Source organism: Brienomyrus brachyistius, chromosome 22 (assembly GCF_023856365.1).
Source record: "Brienomyrus brachyistius isolate T26 chromosome 22, BBRACH_0.4, whole genome shotgun sequence".
In the NCBI taxonomy this organism is placed as follows: domain Eukaryota; kingdom Metazoa; phylum Chordata; class Actinopteri; order Osteoglossiformes; family Mormyridae; genus Brienomyrus; species Brienomyrus brachyistius.
In genome coordinates, this window is record NC_064554.1 from 1,742,453 (window position 1) to 1,755,970 (window position 13,518).

Sequence of the window (13,518 nt, forward strand, 5' to 3'; positions counted from 1 at the left end):
CTTTGCCAGTAAGATTGACTACCCTCATTTTTTACCAATCACTAACCTCATCCATCTTGGGAGGGTTCTGCTTTATTTTTATTTCCAGTATGAAAATAGTATGCAGGAAATTACAATCCTCAAAACATGAGACCTTCTGAGGAACTTATTACACCTTAGATACCACATGAAGACTTCAAAAGAAATTTAATATAGAAGCAACCCCAACTGTCCCCCAAGTAAAGTCAGTAAAATACAAGAAGAAAAACTAATCGGACTTTCCTAGACAGATGTGCAACCGCTCCCATGCAGAGCAGCCGTGGACCATAGATCAGGTGTGGTCTAAAAGGTGACCTTGACATGCGTGCTTAGTGTCCGTACCTGCATTTGAAAAAAGTCATTTTAAGTATTGGCTATACAGTTCCAAACTGACTTCCAGAAATAAGTTTGAAATGCAGTACATATCCAGGATACTCACTTCTGAAATTCCCACTCCCTGTTATCCAGAGGACAAACTTGTCGGGTCTTCAGCCAACGCGAGATACAATGGAAATGGAAAGCGTGCTGAGAGAAGAGGAAAAAGGAGATAAAGGCAAACTAAATACGTATTGACAGGAAGATGCTTTAAAAAAGGTGAGCCATCAAGCAATAACAACAACATGATACTGTGAGTACATTCTGTGTAAAAAAAAAAAAGAGAGAGAGAGGGAAACGCACATTGCAAACTCCCCAAGCTACAGTGCACTCCTCCGATGTAGCAGAGGCCTGGTTGGCTTGACACTCAATACCTAAAAACGGAGAGGGAGGGGGAATCAAATAGAGAAAACTGTCTTCATTTTTAGGGCCAATTAAAATGAATCAGGGGTTAAGCTTCACTACTTACATAGATCCATAATATGATTCCGGCAAATGGCACAGTTGTCAACCACGATGTCCCAGGCCCACAACGCCACGGCATTCCACTGCAAAAACACGAATGTCACACTGAACAACTCCAATAATCGTTCGATCAAAAAAAAAGAGCGGCTATCACACCTGAGTACGCAACTGGGTTAAGTTAATTCAGTCTACGTCTCTTGTTTTAGGAAGAAAGCCAAACACACACACAACGACAATGCACACAAGTCGTTATGTGGACGCCATGGTCACAATACAACAAAATGACGTATAGATCGATTCATTTTGTTAATTAGATGTAATGCTTTATTAACTTATATGTAGACATTTTCATTTACAAGACAATGTAAAGTTGTGCATTTAAAGGGCACCTCCCCGTATTTTACGAACAACCGAAAAGCAAAACTTTGCGCCATCATGGGAACGTCTGCCTCGTGATCGGCATTGTCGCGTTTAATTACGTCATCGCCTCACAATTCGGGCCCGGTCCGGGTCCCTTGTTTCGGTAGAAAAACAAACGGGACGAAACAAACCAGGTTAAAAGAGTGTACCTCCCTTTCGCTCAATATTGTAGCGTAAAACGTATTAGCCACCTAATGTACAACAGCTGCGATTTAACAAGAAAACCACCAGGCAAATACACGCCACGGCTCCACTCTTGGAATTTCACATTTAGTAACCACTTAAATGTACATGTAATTGTCATCATGTTTAACAGTCACCTTCTTCACTTCAAATCGTTTCTTGCTACCTCCGCTGTTTGTGCCACTTGGGGTATCAACATCCATAGCAGCCGCCATCTTTCCGTCCAGATATTTGTGAAATCATCACTGAGCATGCGCACTGCTTTGAAGTTGCTAGTTAAAGGAGAAGTAATTTGGAACGTTTTATATCAGCGATATTCTTTAAGTGAAACTCACTCCATTCATTTGGAACTGTGACCCATTGGGTTGTCTATATTATTTACAGATGCAGAGTAAAAATACATGACGGTATTTGTTTGTGTAGGGATATTTCCTCGGTAACAATTATGCTAAAATAAATAACGATAGATACCGATAAAATTGTTCATTAGAACTTTATGGTCAAGTGAACTTAATGACTAGATAATGGAAGGCAATATCTTTGTTTAAAACTCAAAGGTAGAATCTAAGGTACTAGTAATGAAAATCATTTTCCAAATCAAGATAACTGAGAGTTGTCACGTTCTACCTTTATCCGGCTACTTCGTCCGAATCGAGAGACAGTTCCGTTTTTGGGCTTGGTTATTCTTTAGCACTTCAATGCGATTTTATTGTCAGTTATTACAAGTATAAACGAAACTGAAGAAAATGTCAGGTTCTACCGAGATTTGAACTCGGATCGCTGGATTCAGAGTCCAGAGTGCTAACCATTACACCATAGAACCACACGACAGAGCTTCTAACATAATCATTATATAATATGTAACTAATCTTGTTCCGCTTTCAATTGCGCATTTTGTATGTGACGATTATTTTTTTTAAACGTCAGTCTAACTTGTTAACTTCATAAACAAGGAACATTCTCTACCAAACGAAAGAACACTTCGAGAAAGCTACTCAGCAAGCACGATCTTAATCCATATTTATCACGTTCAGCTACTGAATCTGACAAATTATGGATTTATCTTAATCATCGATTCACTGAATCTTTTAATGTAACTGTATATAACTGTATGTATAGGTTCAATAGTGAAGGATATTTTAAAGCAAGAATGGATACAAATTCAAATCATATGGATAGGGCCCAGTGTCCTACTGACTCTGAAGTTAATTAAAATTATTGATCCAGTGAACCAGACTAAACTACTGAATTTTAACATGATCTGAATTTACCTGAAAAATTCACATTTTAAAGTCGATTTCAAAAATAATGTCATCCATCTGGCCATACTCCAAGTGGTGGACCCACCTGAGACAGCACAGGGTAAAAGTATGAATATGGGACAGCTGACCAGCACGGAAAACACAATTACCAAACACGCATGGACTGTGAGGGGAACCAAAGTGACATGAGGAGAACATACCAACTGTACACACAGGGCAGAGGTGAGAATGGAATCGGGAAATGCTAGGCCACAGTGCTAGTAAGTAATAGTATAACCCTTTATTAGCCATTGCAGAAGTAAAAGCATATAGGAATTTGTCTCTTTTCCTAACCCATCTTGCCCTTCCTGGCATAAGGATCACAGCACAAGGTTGTACATTGTGTGACACCCCCAGAACTGGGCATTAAAGGCCTTGCTCAATTTCCCATGGACATATGACTGTCCTGTTGAGGAAGGGGCATGAACTGGCAACCTCTCAATTACAGGGAGTGAGATTTACCTGGTGAGACAATCACCACCCAATACTAAGCTACTAAGCCAGCCCCATAAGAAGAATTAAAAAGGTATTACATTTTCATTAGTTCCAAACAGATGTCCTTACTGGTTGATTTCTTTCCACCACATATACCTGACATTATGTTCCCAATCAACACACGTCAGTTCTCTGTGCAATAATACAAACAGTGGCTCAGACTGGATGCTGAATGTGAGTGAACGTACGGATCTGCTTCAGCTTTTACACCTAAAATCCTTTCCAATTCATACGCAAAACGGTGTCCTAGTATATCTAAAAGTTCGCCAAAAGTAGGTAGAAATTATCAAACGTTTTATTGCATAAGATTCCTAAAATCCTTACCATCAACTCCACAGTTCATTAAAACTCATCAACAGCTGTGACAGTGTAATTTAAGGATTAATATATTGTTTAGAAAGCAGTTATACACATTTCTACCTCCTAACACTGCGAAAACGTCACCTTGGTTTAACGTGCAATGATTGCATGTGCTCCACCGGAGAAAGCAGGTTGAAAAAGACGACGCAGCTTGGTCCTGAAGCTACCGCCACTGCAGTGTTACGTTATGTTCCACGCGCCCCCTGGTGGTAACCACGTGAAGCTACAGTGACTTTTTCTTTTTGGCTGTACTTTTGCTAACTGAAGACCTCTGGCCTCCAGACTGCTGCAGTTTGACAGCAGTGGCTTTTACGTGGGCAGCTTTGGGTTGAACAGCTTTTGGTGCCCTGGGGCTCTTTGAGGGCTCATTGGGGAGCGGCCTTTCTCCCGGGCAGCTTTTGAATACGTCGACGTCTTTGACTTTGCGGCCCTTCAGCTCAGGAGGATGTCCACAGCTGGCCCTCACTTTCAGGTTAATCTTCTCGATCCACCTAAGCAGGGAAGACAACACCGTCAGAGAGGGCAATGGTAGAATCCCCATAATCACAAGTGGCTTTGACAAATACAGTCAAGGCCTGTTCTGCACCTCCATGTTTGCCATGTGAACATGTAAACTAGTGGCGGGTTGCATATTTTGAAGTTTACGTTATTGGTAACACTTTACTTGATGGGGCACAAATAATATAGTAGTATGTTATTACTTATGCGGTAATTAACCACAAACTAAGTGTTAGTCACATACTAATTTCATGTTAATTCATCATTAATGAATCGTGATGCATGTTTTATGTCAAGTAGTTACTATACTTGTTACTATACCTGTTAATTCTGTAAATCTTTGTTAACTACTGAAGGAACAATGAATAAAGTACAATACTGATCTCATGTTTGTTCACGATAAATGAATTGTGATGCATATTTTATCGCAAATAGCAACTATATTTGTTCATGATTTGTACTTCAATAGTAACTGGGCTATTATGAACTATTTGGAAACCGTCAAATTATCATATTATTTACTGTGCAAACAAATCAGTATTGATGTGAATTTTCCTTCTCGACAATGATCCACAACCTCAGAGACATGGAGGAAAAAGTCCACCGAGACACAATGTTCATCAACAAATTATGTTTTGCTTTTGCCTGCATTTCTCACTTGCGAAGTGGCAGCAAGGGACAGTCACACAGAAGAGGGTTCTCAGCCAGGTTGATAACCTCCAGCCCTGTGAGCGGGTAAAGGCTGGGCAGCTCCTCCAGCTGGTTCCCCTCTAGAAGGAGGCTGCGGAGCCCAGCACCCAGGCCCTCCAAGGAGTCCTTGGACATCTGGGGGATGGCAGATGGGGGGAGATGGAGAAGAATGGGATGTAACATTGGTAGAGGACTAGAGAAATCCATTCCGGAGATGAGAAGAATAAGGATTCAAAGACAGGAGCAGAGTGAACACCTAAAGAACATGCAGACCTCTAACATGAATTCACGTGCCGATCATTTTAAATGTTATGAACCACAAAACTACAAACAAAATTGCCCTCAAAGTTTTACCTTCTCTAACTTCATTCCATCCAAGAACAGATGCTTCAAACTACGAGCAAATGGGAAAAAAGCCTTTGGTCCAATCCAGCGAATGGGATTGGCTGAGAGGCGAAGCTCCGCCAAGCTCGGAGTATTACGGAGCGCGTCCGTTGGCACTTCAGTCAGCTGGTTGGCTCCCAAGTGGAGGACTTCAAGGCCAGGAGCCAAATCGAAAGCCCCAGGTGCCACCGTGCCAATGCTGTTACTGGTCAAATACAGGTCCCTCAGCTTCTCAGCCCCAACCAGAGTACCCTGTTCCAGTTTGTGTATGAGGTTGTGCTCCAGGTGCAGAACTAGAAGGTTGGGCAGGAGTTTGAAGGCCTCTCTGGGGAATCTGGTAAACTTGTTTCTTTCTAGGTGCAGGTAGGTGAGCTGGGGAAGGCCTGTGAATGCATCAGCGCTCAGGGAAAAGAGGTCATTCTCTGAGAGGTACAAATAGACAAGGTTCTTCATGCCTTTGAAGGCACTAGACTCAATATCATGGATTTTGCAGCGCTGAAGGTGCAGGGAGACCACCTGAGACATGCCCGGAAAACTGTTCCCCGGGATGTAGTGGAAGTGGTTGCCGCGTAGGTCCAGGAGCCGGGTGTCCGGGAAGAAGCCTCGAGGGATCTTGGTGAAGTCACGGTTTTCACAGGAAGAGTGGAGGGTCTCGTTCTGAGGATGAGAAGAGTAGGGGGGGGTAAAATTGTAGGATTTGAAAAAAGCAAATGATAGAGACAAGGGATTTAAGCAACACTGAAGAATATCATCAAAGTGAGTTAGTGCTGGGTGATGTGTGACAGTATCGACGTTGCATGTTATGCATATGTGATCATCACATTGCATTGACTGCGGTAGCTATGTTGAAATTAGGCCTTGGTGATATTTTTACTACATTTTCAACTGCTTATAGCAAGAGTGGCCAATTTTATCCAGAAAGGGCCTTTGCGCATGAAGCTTTTCTCTGCAGCTGCTTAATTAGAAGACTGATTGGCTGTAGAGTCCTCAAACCTGGGTTTGAACAGCTGACCTAAAGGTTATCCCAAGAACCTGCATACACAACCGGTCCTTTGCGGATACGACTGGACACCCCTCGCTTATGGAATTTATGAATATCACAATATCTATTATAAAGCATTCACATTGCAATAAGTAAAACAAACGGCTTTAATAAGATGCCTACATAAAGCTGCAAATGTTTACTCCTGTTTTCAGGAATAGCACCCAGCTCATTACTCTGCATCCCCATCCTCATCTGCCTCACCTCACAATTACAGTTATCAGGGCACTGCACTCTGTTGGGCCTGGGGGTGGGCGGTGGGCGGGCCCTGTTCTGGTACTCCTGCTCAGCCCTTAACATGGCCTCCTGGCTCTGGCAGCGCAGGTCGTTAGGATGAAGACCATCCAGGCTCTCCCCAGAGAGGTGCTGGGGGTTGGCACAGACGCCCGCCAGCCGCAGCCGGCCCCGGGCGGCCCATTCCCGCAGTGGCCGCAGGTAGCAGCTGCAGTAGACCGGGTTGCCGGTCAGGTTGAGCCGTGTCAGTCTTTCGGGGCCCATCAGAGGTTGAAGACTCTGAAGCTGGTTGTGGCTGAGGTCCAGGTGGACAAGGCCAGGTGCCAAAGCTAATGCCATGTAAGAGAAGTCCTGCAGTGACATGTGGTCCAAGAAGAGGTGGGTAAGTTTAGGCATGGCCACCGTCTCCTCTCCCAGATAGGTCATGGGATTGTAGCTCAGCTCCAGCCGGGTCAGCTCTGGGAGTCTGAATGGCATTAGACAAAAAAATATATGCATTAAAATTTATTAGATTGGGACAATGGGTGAAAAAGTGAATACCCTCACTGATAGCCAAAGAGCATTTTGAATATTTATCCCAAGCACAGGAAACTCAGGAAGTTGGATTCAAGTACAAAAAAGTTAGGAGGAAACAGTCACAATCATGACTGAAGGCTGCTTCACTGCTAAGGCTGATTCAAAAACACCGAGTGGCATAAGGACACTATAGACTGAGTGAAGTCTTTTAATACCACAGGTGGTATTTTACAATAAGATTCCCAGTTGATCAGTTGAGGTAGAATCTTACATACAAGGGTTAGACAATAAAACATCTGGTTTTAGACCATAATAATAATAGATACTTTATTGATCCCCGTAGGGAAAATGTCTTTACGCCTCCCACAATTTGCTCTTTTTTCATAGAGGAAGTTGTCTGCGAAGGGCTGCCACCCGTAGCGGCGCCCAGGGAGCTGGTGGTTAAGGGCCTTGCTCAAGGACCCACAGGCTGAGGCTGAGTTTGAACCTGCGACCTTCTGATTACAGGCACACAGGCTTAGCCCAGAGAGCCACACGCTGCCCCCCTAATTGATTACTATAGTGGAGGGCTTCCTTGTGTGGCCAGTACAGTATCATTTTGTCTTGGGAATGATAGTTACAAGTCCGGCACAGTAACGAGAGGGATTTCGAGTCGTTCCTCTTGCAGAACAGTGGCTACTTGATGCTGTTGGAAGAAAACGCTTCCTGACTTGCTCCTCCAAAACACCCCAAAGTGTCGCAATCATATTCAGATCTGGAGACTGTGCAGGCCGTGAAGTTCAACTTCACTTTCACTTACATGTTCATCAAACCACTGTCACGAATGTTGCTGTGTGTATTGGTGGATTATCATTCTGATACACGGCATCACCAATGGGGTAAAATGTTTGAACCACTGGGTGAACATGGTCCTCCAGGTAGACGTGTTACTGCCAAGCACTACCGAACCACCTAAAACAAGTGGTGGGCCTGGGGAATGCCATGATTTTGCAGGCCAACCCATCACTGATCCACCGCTGTGCTGCACTCTGGGTACATAACAGTCTGGGTGGGAAGCCTCTTTGGGGCTTCTCCACACCGTGACTGTCCTGGATGAGGGAAGATCAGTGAAGGTGTACTCATCAGAGACCAATACATGGTTTTATGTTTTTTGGATATAATCTGGGTTAGTGCCCAGACATCCCTTTCAGTCAGCTTCCTCTTTCATCCACAGTTACTCCTGCTGGATGTGGTCCGTCCTGCGAGGTGGTATGCCAACATTACCCTGAATACTGTGGCTCTCAATACACCACAAAGACTTGCTGTCCTGGTCACAGATGTGTCAGCGAGACACGCACCAACAATTTGTCCTCTTTTGAACTCTGATATGTCTCCTATTATGTTGTGTGGGTTGCAGTATTTTATGTACAGCTGAGCTACTGCTCTGCTAATTCAACCTTCACACTCTGCTCTTACTGATGAAACATGCAATCATTGAAGTCTGGCCACCAGGCCACGCATATATAGGCGTGAAACCTCAAAAACTATTTTGGCCAGAGTTTCAATTGCAATAATGACATTTAATATGTCTACATGCAAGCTTCCTTGAATGACTTGCTCTCATTTGTAATATATTTTATATGTTCTTTGTGCCAATACTAGAGTACCTGTCATTAGTTGAGATTGCACCTGTACAGGGACTGGTCAGCTGGATATTATACCTGGTCATGACCTCGGTGGGGAAGAACTGCAGCTCATTGTGGTCCAGGCTAAGGCGGGCCAGGGTGAAAAGGCCAGCAAAGGCCTCCACGGCCAGGTAGTTGACAGCGTTGTGACTGAGTCGCAACCACTTGATGTTCTGAAGGCCTTGGAAGGCCAGGTTGGGCAGGTACTCCAAGCGGTTGTGGGTGAGGGAGAGCAGGTTGAGGAAGCCCAGCTGGGAAAAGGCACCAGGCTGGATCTCCTCCACACGGTTGTGGTCCAGCAGGAGCTGCTTAAGGGATGATAGTCCATCAAAAGTCTCCTACAAAAAGACAGGGAAGCAGAGGCAAATAAATTAAACTGCAGTGTTAAAATGTATGAGGAAGACCACCAGGATAGAACAGAAACACTATCAGAATGGACAGAGCATGCATGCAACTGGCAGTTTTACACTATATCGGAATGACCACTGGTTTTGGTACCAACTTATCTTTATGGTTGTTGCTGTCCTACATATGTCTTCACCAAAATTCCATTTGCACATCTGTCATAACAAGTACATTGCCACTTTAAAATCTGAATTAAGTACATACAACTTTATTTGTAATGTTATGTTATGTATATATGCTCTGCGATGGGTTCGCGCCCCATCCTGGGTTGTTTCCTGCCTTGCGCCCATTGCTTCCGGGATAGGCTCTGGACCCCCCACGACCCTGAATAGGATAACTGGTTTTAGAAAATGGATGGATGGATTGTTTATTTGTAGTACATATTGCTTATTAGTTATTTATCTATTTGTTATATTTAAGATATTATATTTTTAGTCTATATATTTATTTATTTATTTTTTTTTTTTTAGTGTTTCAAATCTGTTTTTAGCCAAACCAACGCACATTCTCAGCAGTAATTCAGGGCTACATTTCACTGCATGCTGTACATGTATGACTGTGCGTGTGACAAATAAATTTCTTGAATCTAAACTTGCATTGAACACTTAGTCTTAACCCCAGCGGTACTGATATACAGCACTGTCATCGATCACTGCTGAACCAAATAGGGCCGTTAAACAAGCCGATTACCTGGTACAGTATCTCGATGTTGTTGTTGGCCAGGTTGAGAAACACCAGGCGCCCCAGGCTGCGAAAGGCCCCCTCACGCACACGGCGGAGGTCACACCGCTGAAGGTATAGATGTGTGAGGTAGGGGGTGTGCTGGAACGCTCCGGAAGGCAACTCCTGGATGCTATTGCCTCTCAGGTCCAACTTCACAGTGATCTGGGGCAGGGATATTAAAATTACATAAGAACATAAGAACATAAGAACTATACAAACGAGAGGAGGCCATTCGGCCCATCAAGCTCGCTTGGGGAGAACTAAACTAATAGCTCAGAGTCGTTAAAATCTTATCTAGCTCTGATTTAAAGGAACCCAAGGATTCAGCTTGCACTACATTATCAGGAAGGCTATTCCATACTCTGACTACACGCTGTGTAAAGAAGCGCTTCCTTAAATCCAGCTTGAAATGTTCTCCCGCTAATTTCCACCTATGGCCACGAGTTCGTGTATAAACTAATGCTGAAGTAACTATTTGGTTGAACAGCATCTAAACCTGTTAGAATCTTATATACCTGGATCATGTCCCCCCTCAGTCTCCTTTGCTTGAGACTGAACAGATTTAGCTCAAGTAACCGTTCCTCGTATGACATTCCTCTAAGACCAGGAATCATTTTTGTGGCCCTACGCTGCACCTTTTCTAAGGCCACAATGTCCTTTTTAAGATATGGTGACCAAACCTGCACACAATATTCTAGGTGAGGTCTCACCAAGGAATTGTATAATCTTAGCATTACCTCCCTTGACTTAAACTCCACACACCTGGAGATGTACCCCAACATCCTATTGGCCTTTTTTATTGCTTCCCCACACTGGCGAGAATGGGACATGGAAGCATCAACATACACACCAAGGTCTTTCTCATGATCAGCTACCTTTATTTCAGTGAGACCCATGAAATACCTGTACTTTATATTTCTGCTCCCTAGATGGAGTACCTTACATTTATCGACGTTAAATTTCATCTGCCAGGTATCGGCCCAGTCACTAATTAAATCAAGATCCCGCTGTAGCTGCTGAGCCGCTAATTCAGTATCTGCTACACCACCCACCTTGGTGTCATCTACAAATTTCACCAGTTTACTGTATATATTGGTATCCATATCATTTATGTAAATTAGGAACAATAGTGGTCCTAAAATCGAACCCTGCCGTACCCCACTATGAACGCAGGCCCACTGTGACATTGTGCCTCTTATAACTACTCGCTGTTTCCTATCTGTTAACCAGTTATCAATCCAGGTCGCTACGGTACCTAAAATACCTGTCGCTTTGAGTTTAAGTAGGAGCCTCTTGTGGGGGACAACATCAAAAGCCTTTTGGAAATCTAAGTAGATGACATCATAGGCCTTCTTATCATCAACTTCCTGAGTAGCTTCCTCAAAAAACTCCAACAGATTTGTTAAACAGGATCTACCTCTCCTAAATCCATGCTGGCTATCCCGCAAAATGTTATTGGAGTCCAGGTAATCTACCATTTTCTCTTTGATTATAGCCTCCATAACTTTACCAGTTATACAAGTTAGACTGATTGGTCTATAGTTAGACAAATTACTTCTATCCCCTTTTTTGAAAATAGGCGTTATGAAGGCGTGCTTCCAATCAGAAGGTACCACACCTTCAGATAAGGATTTTTGAAACAGTAAAGTTAAGGGTCGGCAAATAATATCCCTCATCTCTTTTAACACTATAGGTAAGATGCCATCAGGGCCCTGTGATTTATTTATTTTGAGCTTAGCTAGGCTTTGCAAAACATCTGCTTCAGTTATATATATATATATATATATTAGCTATAGACAATGCTGGATAGGTAATAACTGGTAAATTACTAAGGTCTTCAACAGTGAATACCCGTGCAAAACTATCATTGAACTCATTTACTATATCAATGTCGTTTACTATTATAAGACCCTTACTATCCTGCAGATTAGTAATTTCAGGTTTTAGAGCTCTTTTAGAGTTAAAATACTGGAAGAAACTTTTAACGTCATCCTTAGCTTCCAATGTAACCCATAGAGGCATTGTGTTAAAAAATAACATAAGCAAACGACTATCCTTGCCACAAACACATAATACTCTGCGACACTTGATAAAACAGTACCATCTGTTTTACAGGAGGTCTTTGTGTTTGCTGACTCCAAAGAGCTTTAAAAACTACATTTTTAAAACGATCCCTCACCTCATTGATAGTTGGAGGCACCTCCGTCAGGTTCTTGCCGACGCAGGCCACGGTAAGCTGAATGTTGTCACAAACACAAGCTCGGGGACATTTACTGGGGCGCACTGTAGTCACTCCGAAAGAAAGCATGAGCACCACGTGGGGCCACGCGGAGGTCGCAGACACGACAAACATCTGCAAAATCAAAATAACATTCCGCAAGCATAAATGAAATCCACATTGTGTATGCCAAAGCTAGCACCGCATTAGCATTTTCGTTTTGCATCATTGCAACATTGCTATTTTAACAGAAACACTAACTTATCTTCAGGGGACATAATTAAACGCATTCCGCTATCACATTCCAACGGATAAGTTACAGTCCAGTGAAACGCACCTTCTGATTTTAGTAGCCCCACAGGTTTTAAGAAATCTGTCTTAAAAGAGCAAACAGAAATAAATGCAACTTAATTCACCCTATCTCCAACGGAAAACGTTCGAAATACACAATAAAAAAATGCCTTTCAGCTATATACGCATTCGTTTCGGGAAAAATCGGGGAACGTAAACTTAAGAATATATAAATAACGATACAAACAATTACACAGGACATACAAGAATCCAAGGGGACATATGCAGTCGTAGAGTTGATTTTACTGACCATTATACGTGTGAAATTGATACCGATCTATACCGTACAATTCACCATTCTCAACTGAATAACGTGAATTTAACTTTTCAGCAGTAGCCTATATAATTGTAATTTTATTTCTCCCTTAAGTCTTACACACATACACGCACAAATAATTTCACAATAACCTTTTGTGAGGTTTACGCGAAAAAAAAAGAAAGCAACTAATTAATTATTATATTACATTATATATTATATCATATCATATCCCCGATTCCTCTCGGGTTAAAGCTCAAATGAGCTGAAACTTGACGTAGCTGTGGTATACCTGCCATAATACGCCCTGACAAAGTCATACAAAATGACCATACTGCGCCTCTGTTAGCCGAAATTATAAAAAAATACGTCTGATTCCACCTGCAATATTTTTGACGGCAAGACTAAAGCAAGAACCATCCAGCTTTTGATTAAATAAGCATATTGTCGTTTTCAATGAAAACAGTTTGAAAAAATAGCTTCCAGTGGAAACTTGAGCAGCTCTGCAATAAATAACGCTCTTCCCCAACAGAGTACCAGACATTACACTGGGTACATTCATAGCGGCCGGTCGATACTACCTCCACCAGAAGCCACGTATCCCACTCAGTGATTAAAAAATTGTCTTCCAGGAAAGTAATATATTGAAAAACCTGGAACAATAAAAATTGCACGGTGTTGGGCTTCTTAGTTGCAGAGGGATTACCCGGGTTCCAGCGGCAGAGATAGACCGGGGTACATTCGGTTTGCACCTCTGGTGCACCCAGGAGCGCACAAAGAAGCGCTATGTGCGCACCCCACACCCACACCACGAATCTCATTTAATCAGTCTCACTCACTAACTTTAAAATTTCGCATAAGGATCTACCAACGCTTAAACATATCCAAAATGTCTGTATACCATTCATATTGCTAACAGC

At 42.7% G+C, this 13,518-nt stretch overlaps 2 protein-coding genes and 1 non-coding gene across 5 annotated transcripts; all 3 read right to left on the bottom strand.

The window, feature by feature from the left end:
* Window positions 1–56: 56 nt before the first annotated feature.
* Window positions 57–1,749, bottom strand: LOC125717838 (RING-box protein 1). Its single transcript, XM_048991143.1, has 5 exons — window positions 1,599–1,749; window positions 863–941; window positions 697–767; window positions 458–543; window positions 57–360 (listed from the first exon to the last, which is right to left on the bottom strand). The coding sequence occupies exons 1-5, from the start codon at window positions 1,674–1,676 to the stop codon at window positions 348–350; spliced, it is 327 nt and encodes a 108-aa protein (XP_048847100.1). The 5' UTR covers window positions 1,677–1,749; the 3' UTR covers window positions 57–347.
* A 463-nt stretch (window positions 1,750–2,212) lies between these two features.
* On the bottom strand, window positions 2,213–2,284 carry trnaq-cug (transfer RNA glutamine (anticodon CUG)). Its single transcript has one exon. It is a non-coding gene; the product is annotated as a tRNA-Gln (tRNA).
* A 704-nt stretch (window positions 2,285–2,988) lies between these two features.
* LOC125717505 (chondroadherin-like protein) lies at window positions 2,989–13,437 on the bottom strand. 3 transcript variants are annotated; one of them, XM_048990517.1, is made up of 8 exons: window positions 13,180–13,437; window positions 11,953–12,126; window positions 9,741–9,935; window positions 8,682–8,983; window positions 6,436–6,931; window positions 5,160–5,846; window positions 4,774–4,940; window positions 2,989–4,108 (listed from the first exon to the last, which is right to left on the bottom strand). In XM_048990517.1, the coding sequence occupies exons 1-8, from the start codon at window positions 13,417–13,419 to the stop codon at window positions 3,841–3,843; spliced, it is 2,529 nt and encodes an 842-aa protein (XP_048846474.1). In that variant the 5' UTR covers window positions 13,420–13,437; the 3' UTR covers window positions 2,989–3,840. The 3 variants fall into 3 exon arrangements, with proteins under 3 accessions (XP_048846474.1, XP_048846475.1, XP_048846476.1); XM_048990518.1 differs by having other exon boundaries at window positions 12,593–13,437; XM_048990519.1 differs by lacking the exon at window positions 8,682–8,983 and having other exon boundaries at window positions 6,436–6,873.
* Window positions 13,438–13,518: the final 81 nt, after the last annotated feature.

Bases quoted from the DNA above. Each gene is read 5' to 3' on its own strand.
- LOC125717505 (XM_048990517.1), bottom strand. From the start codon at position 13,419: ATGAGATTCGTGGTGTGGGTGTGGGGTGCGCACATAGCGCTTCTTTGT. The intron at 12,127-13,179 runs GTAGTATCGACC...TTGATTTTGCAG, and splicing joins ATACGTGGCTTCTGGTGGAG to ATGTTTGTCGTGTCTGCGAC. The intron at 9,936-11,952 runs GTGAGGGATCGT...TCCCTGCCCCAG, and splicing joins TGCCTCCAACTATCAATGAG to ATCACTGTGAAGTTGGACCT.
- LOC125717838 (XM_048991143.1), bottom strand. From the start codon at position 1,676: ATGGCGGCTGCTATGGATGTTGATACCCCAAGTGGCACAAACAGCGGA. The intron at 942-1,598 runs GTGACTGTTAAA...GTGTTTTTGCAG, and splicing joins AACGATTTGAAGTGAAGAAG to TGGAATGCCGTGGCGTTGTG. The intron at 544-696 runs GTGCGTTTCCCT...CTCTTCTCTCAG, and splicing joins TAGCTTGGGGAGTTTGCAAT to CACGCTTTCCATTTCCATTG.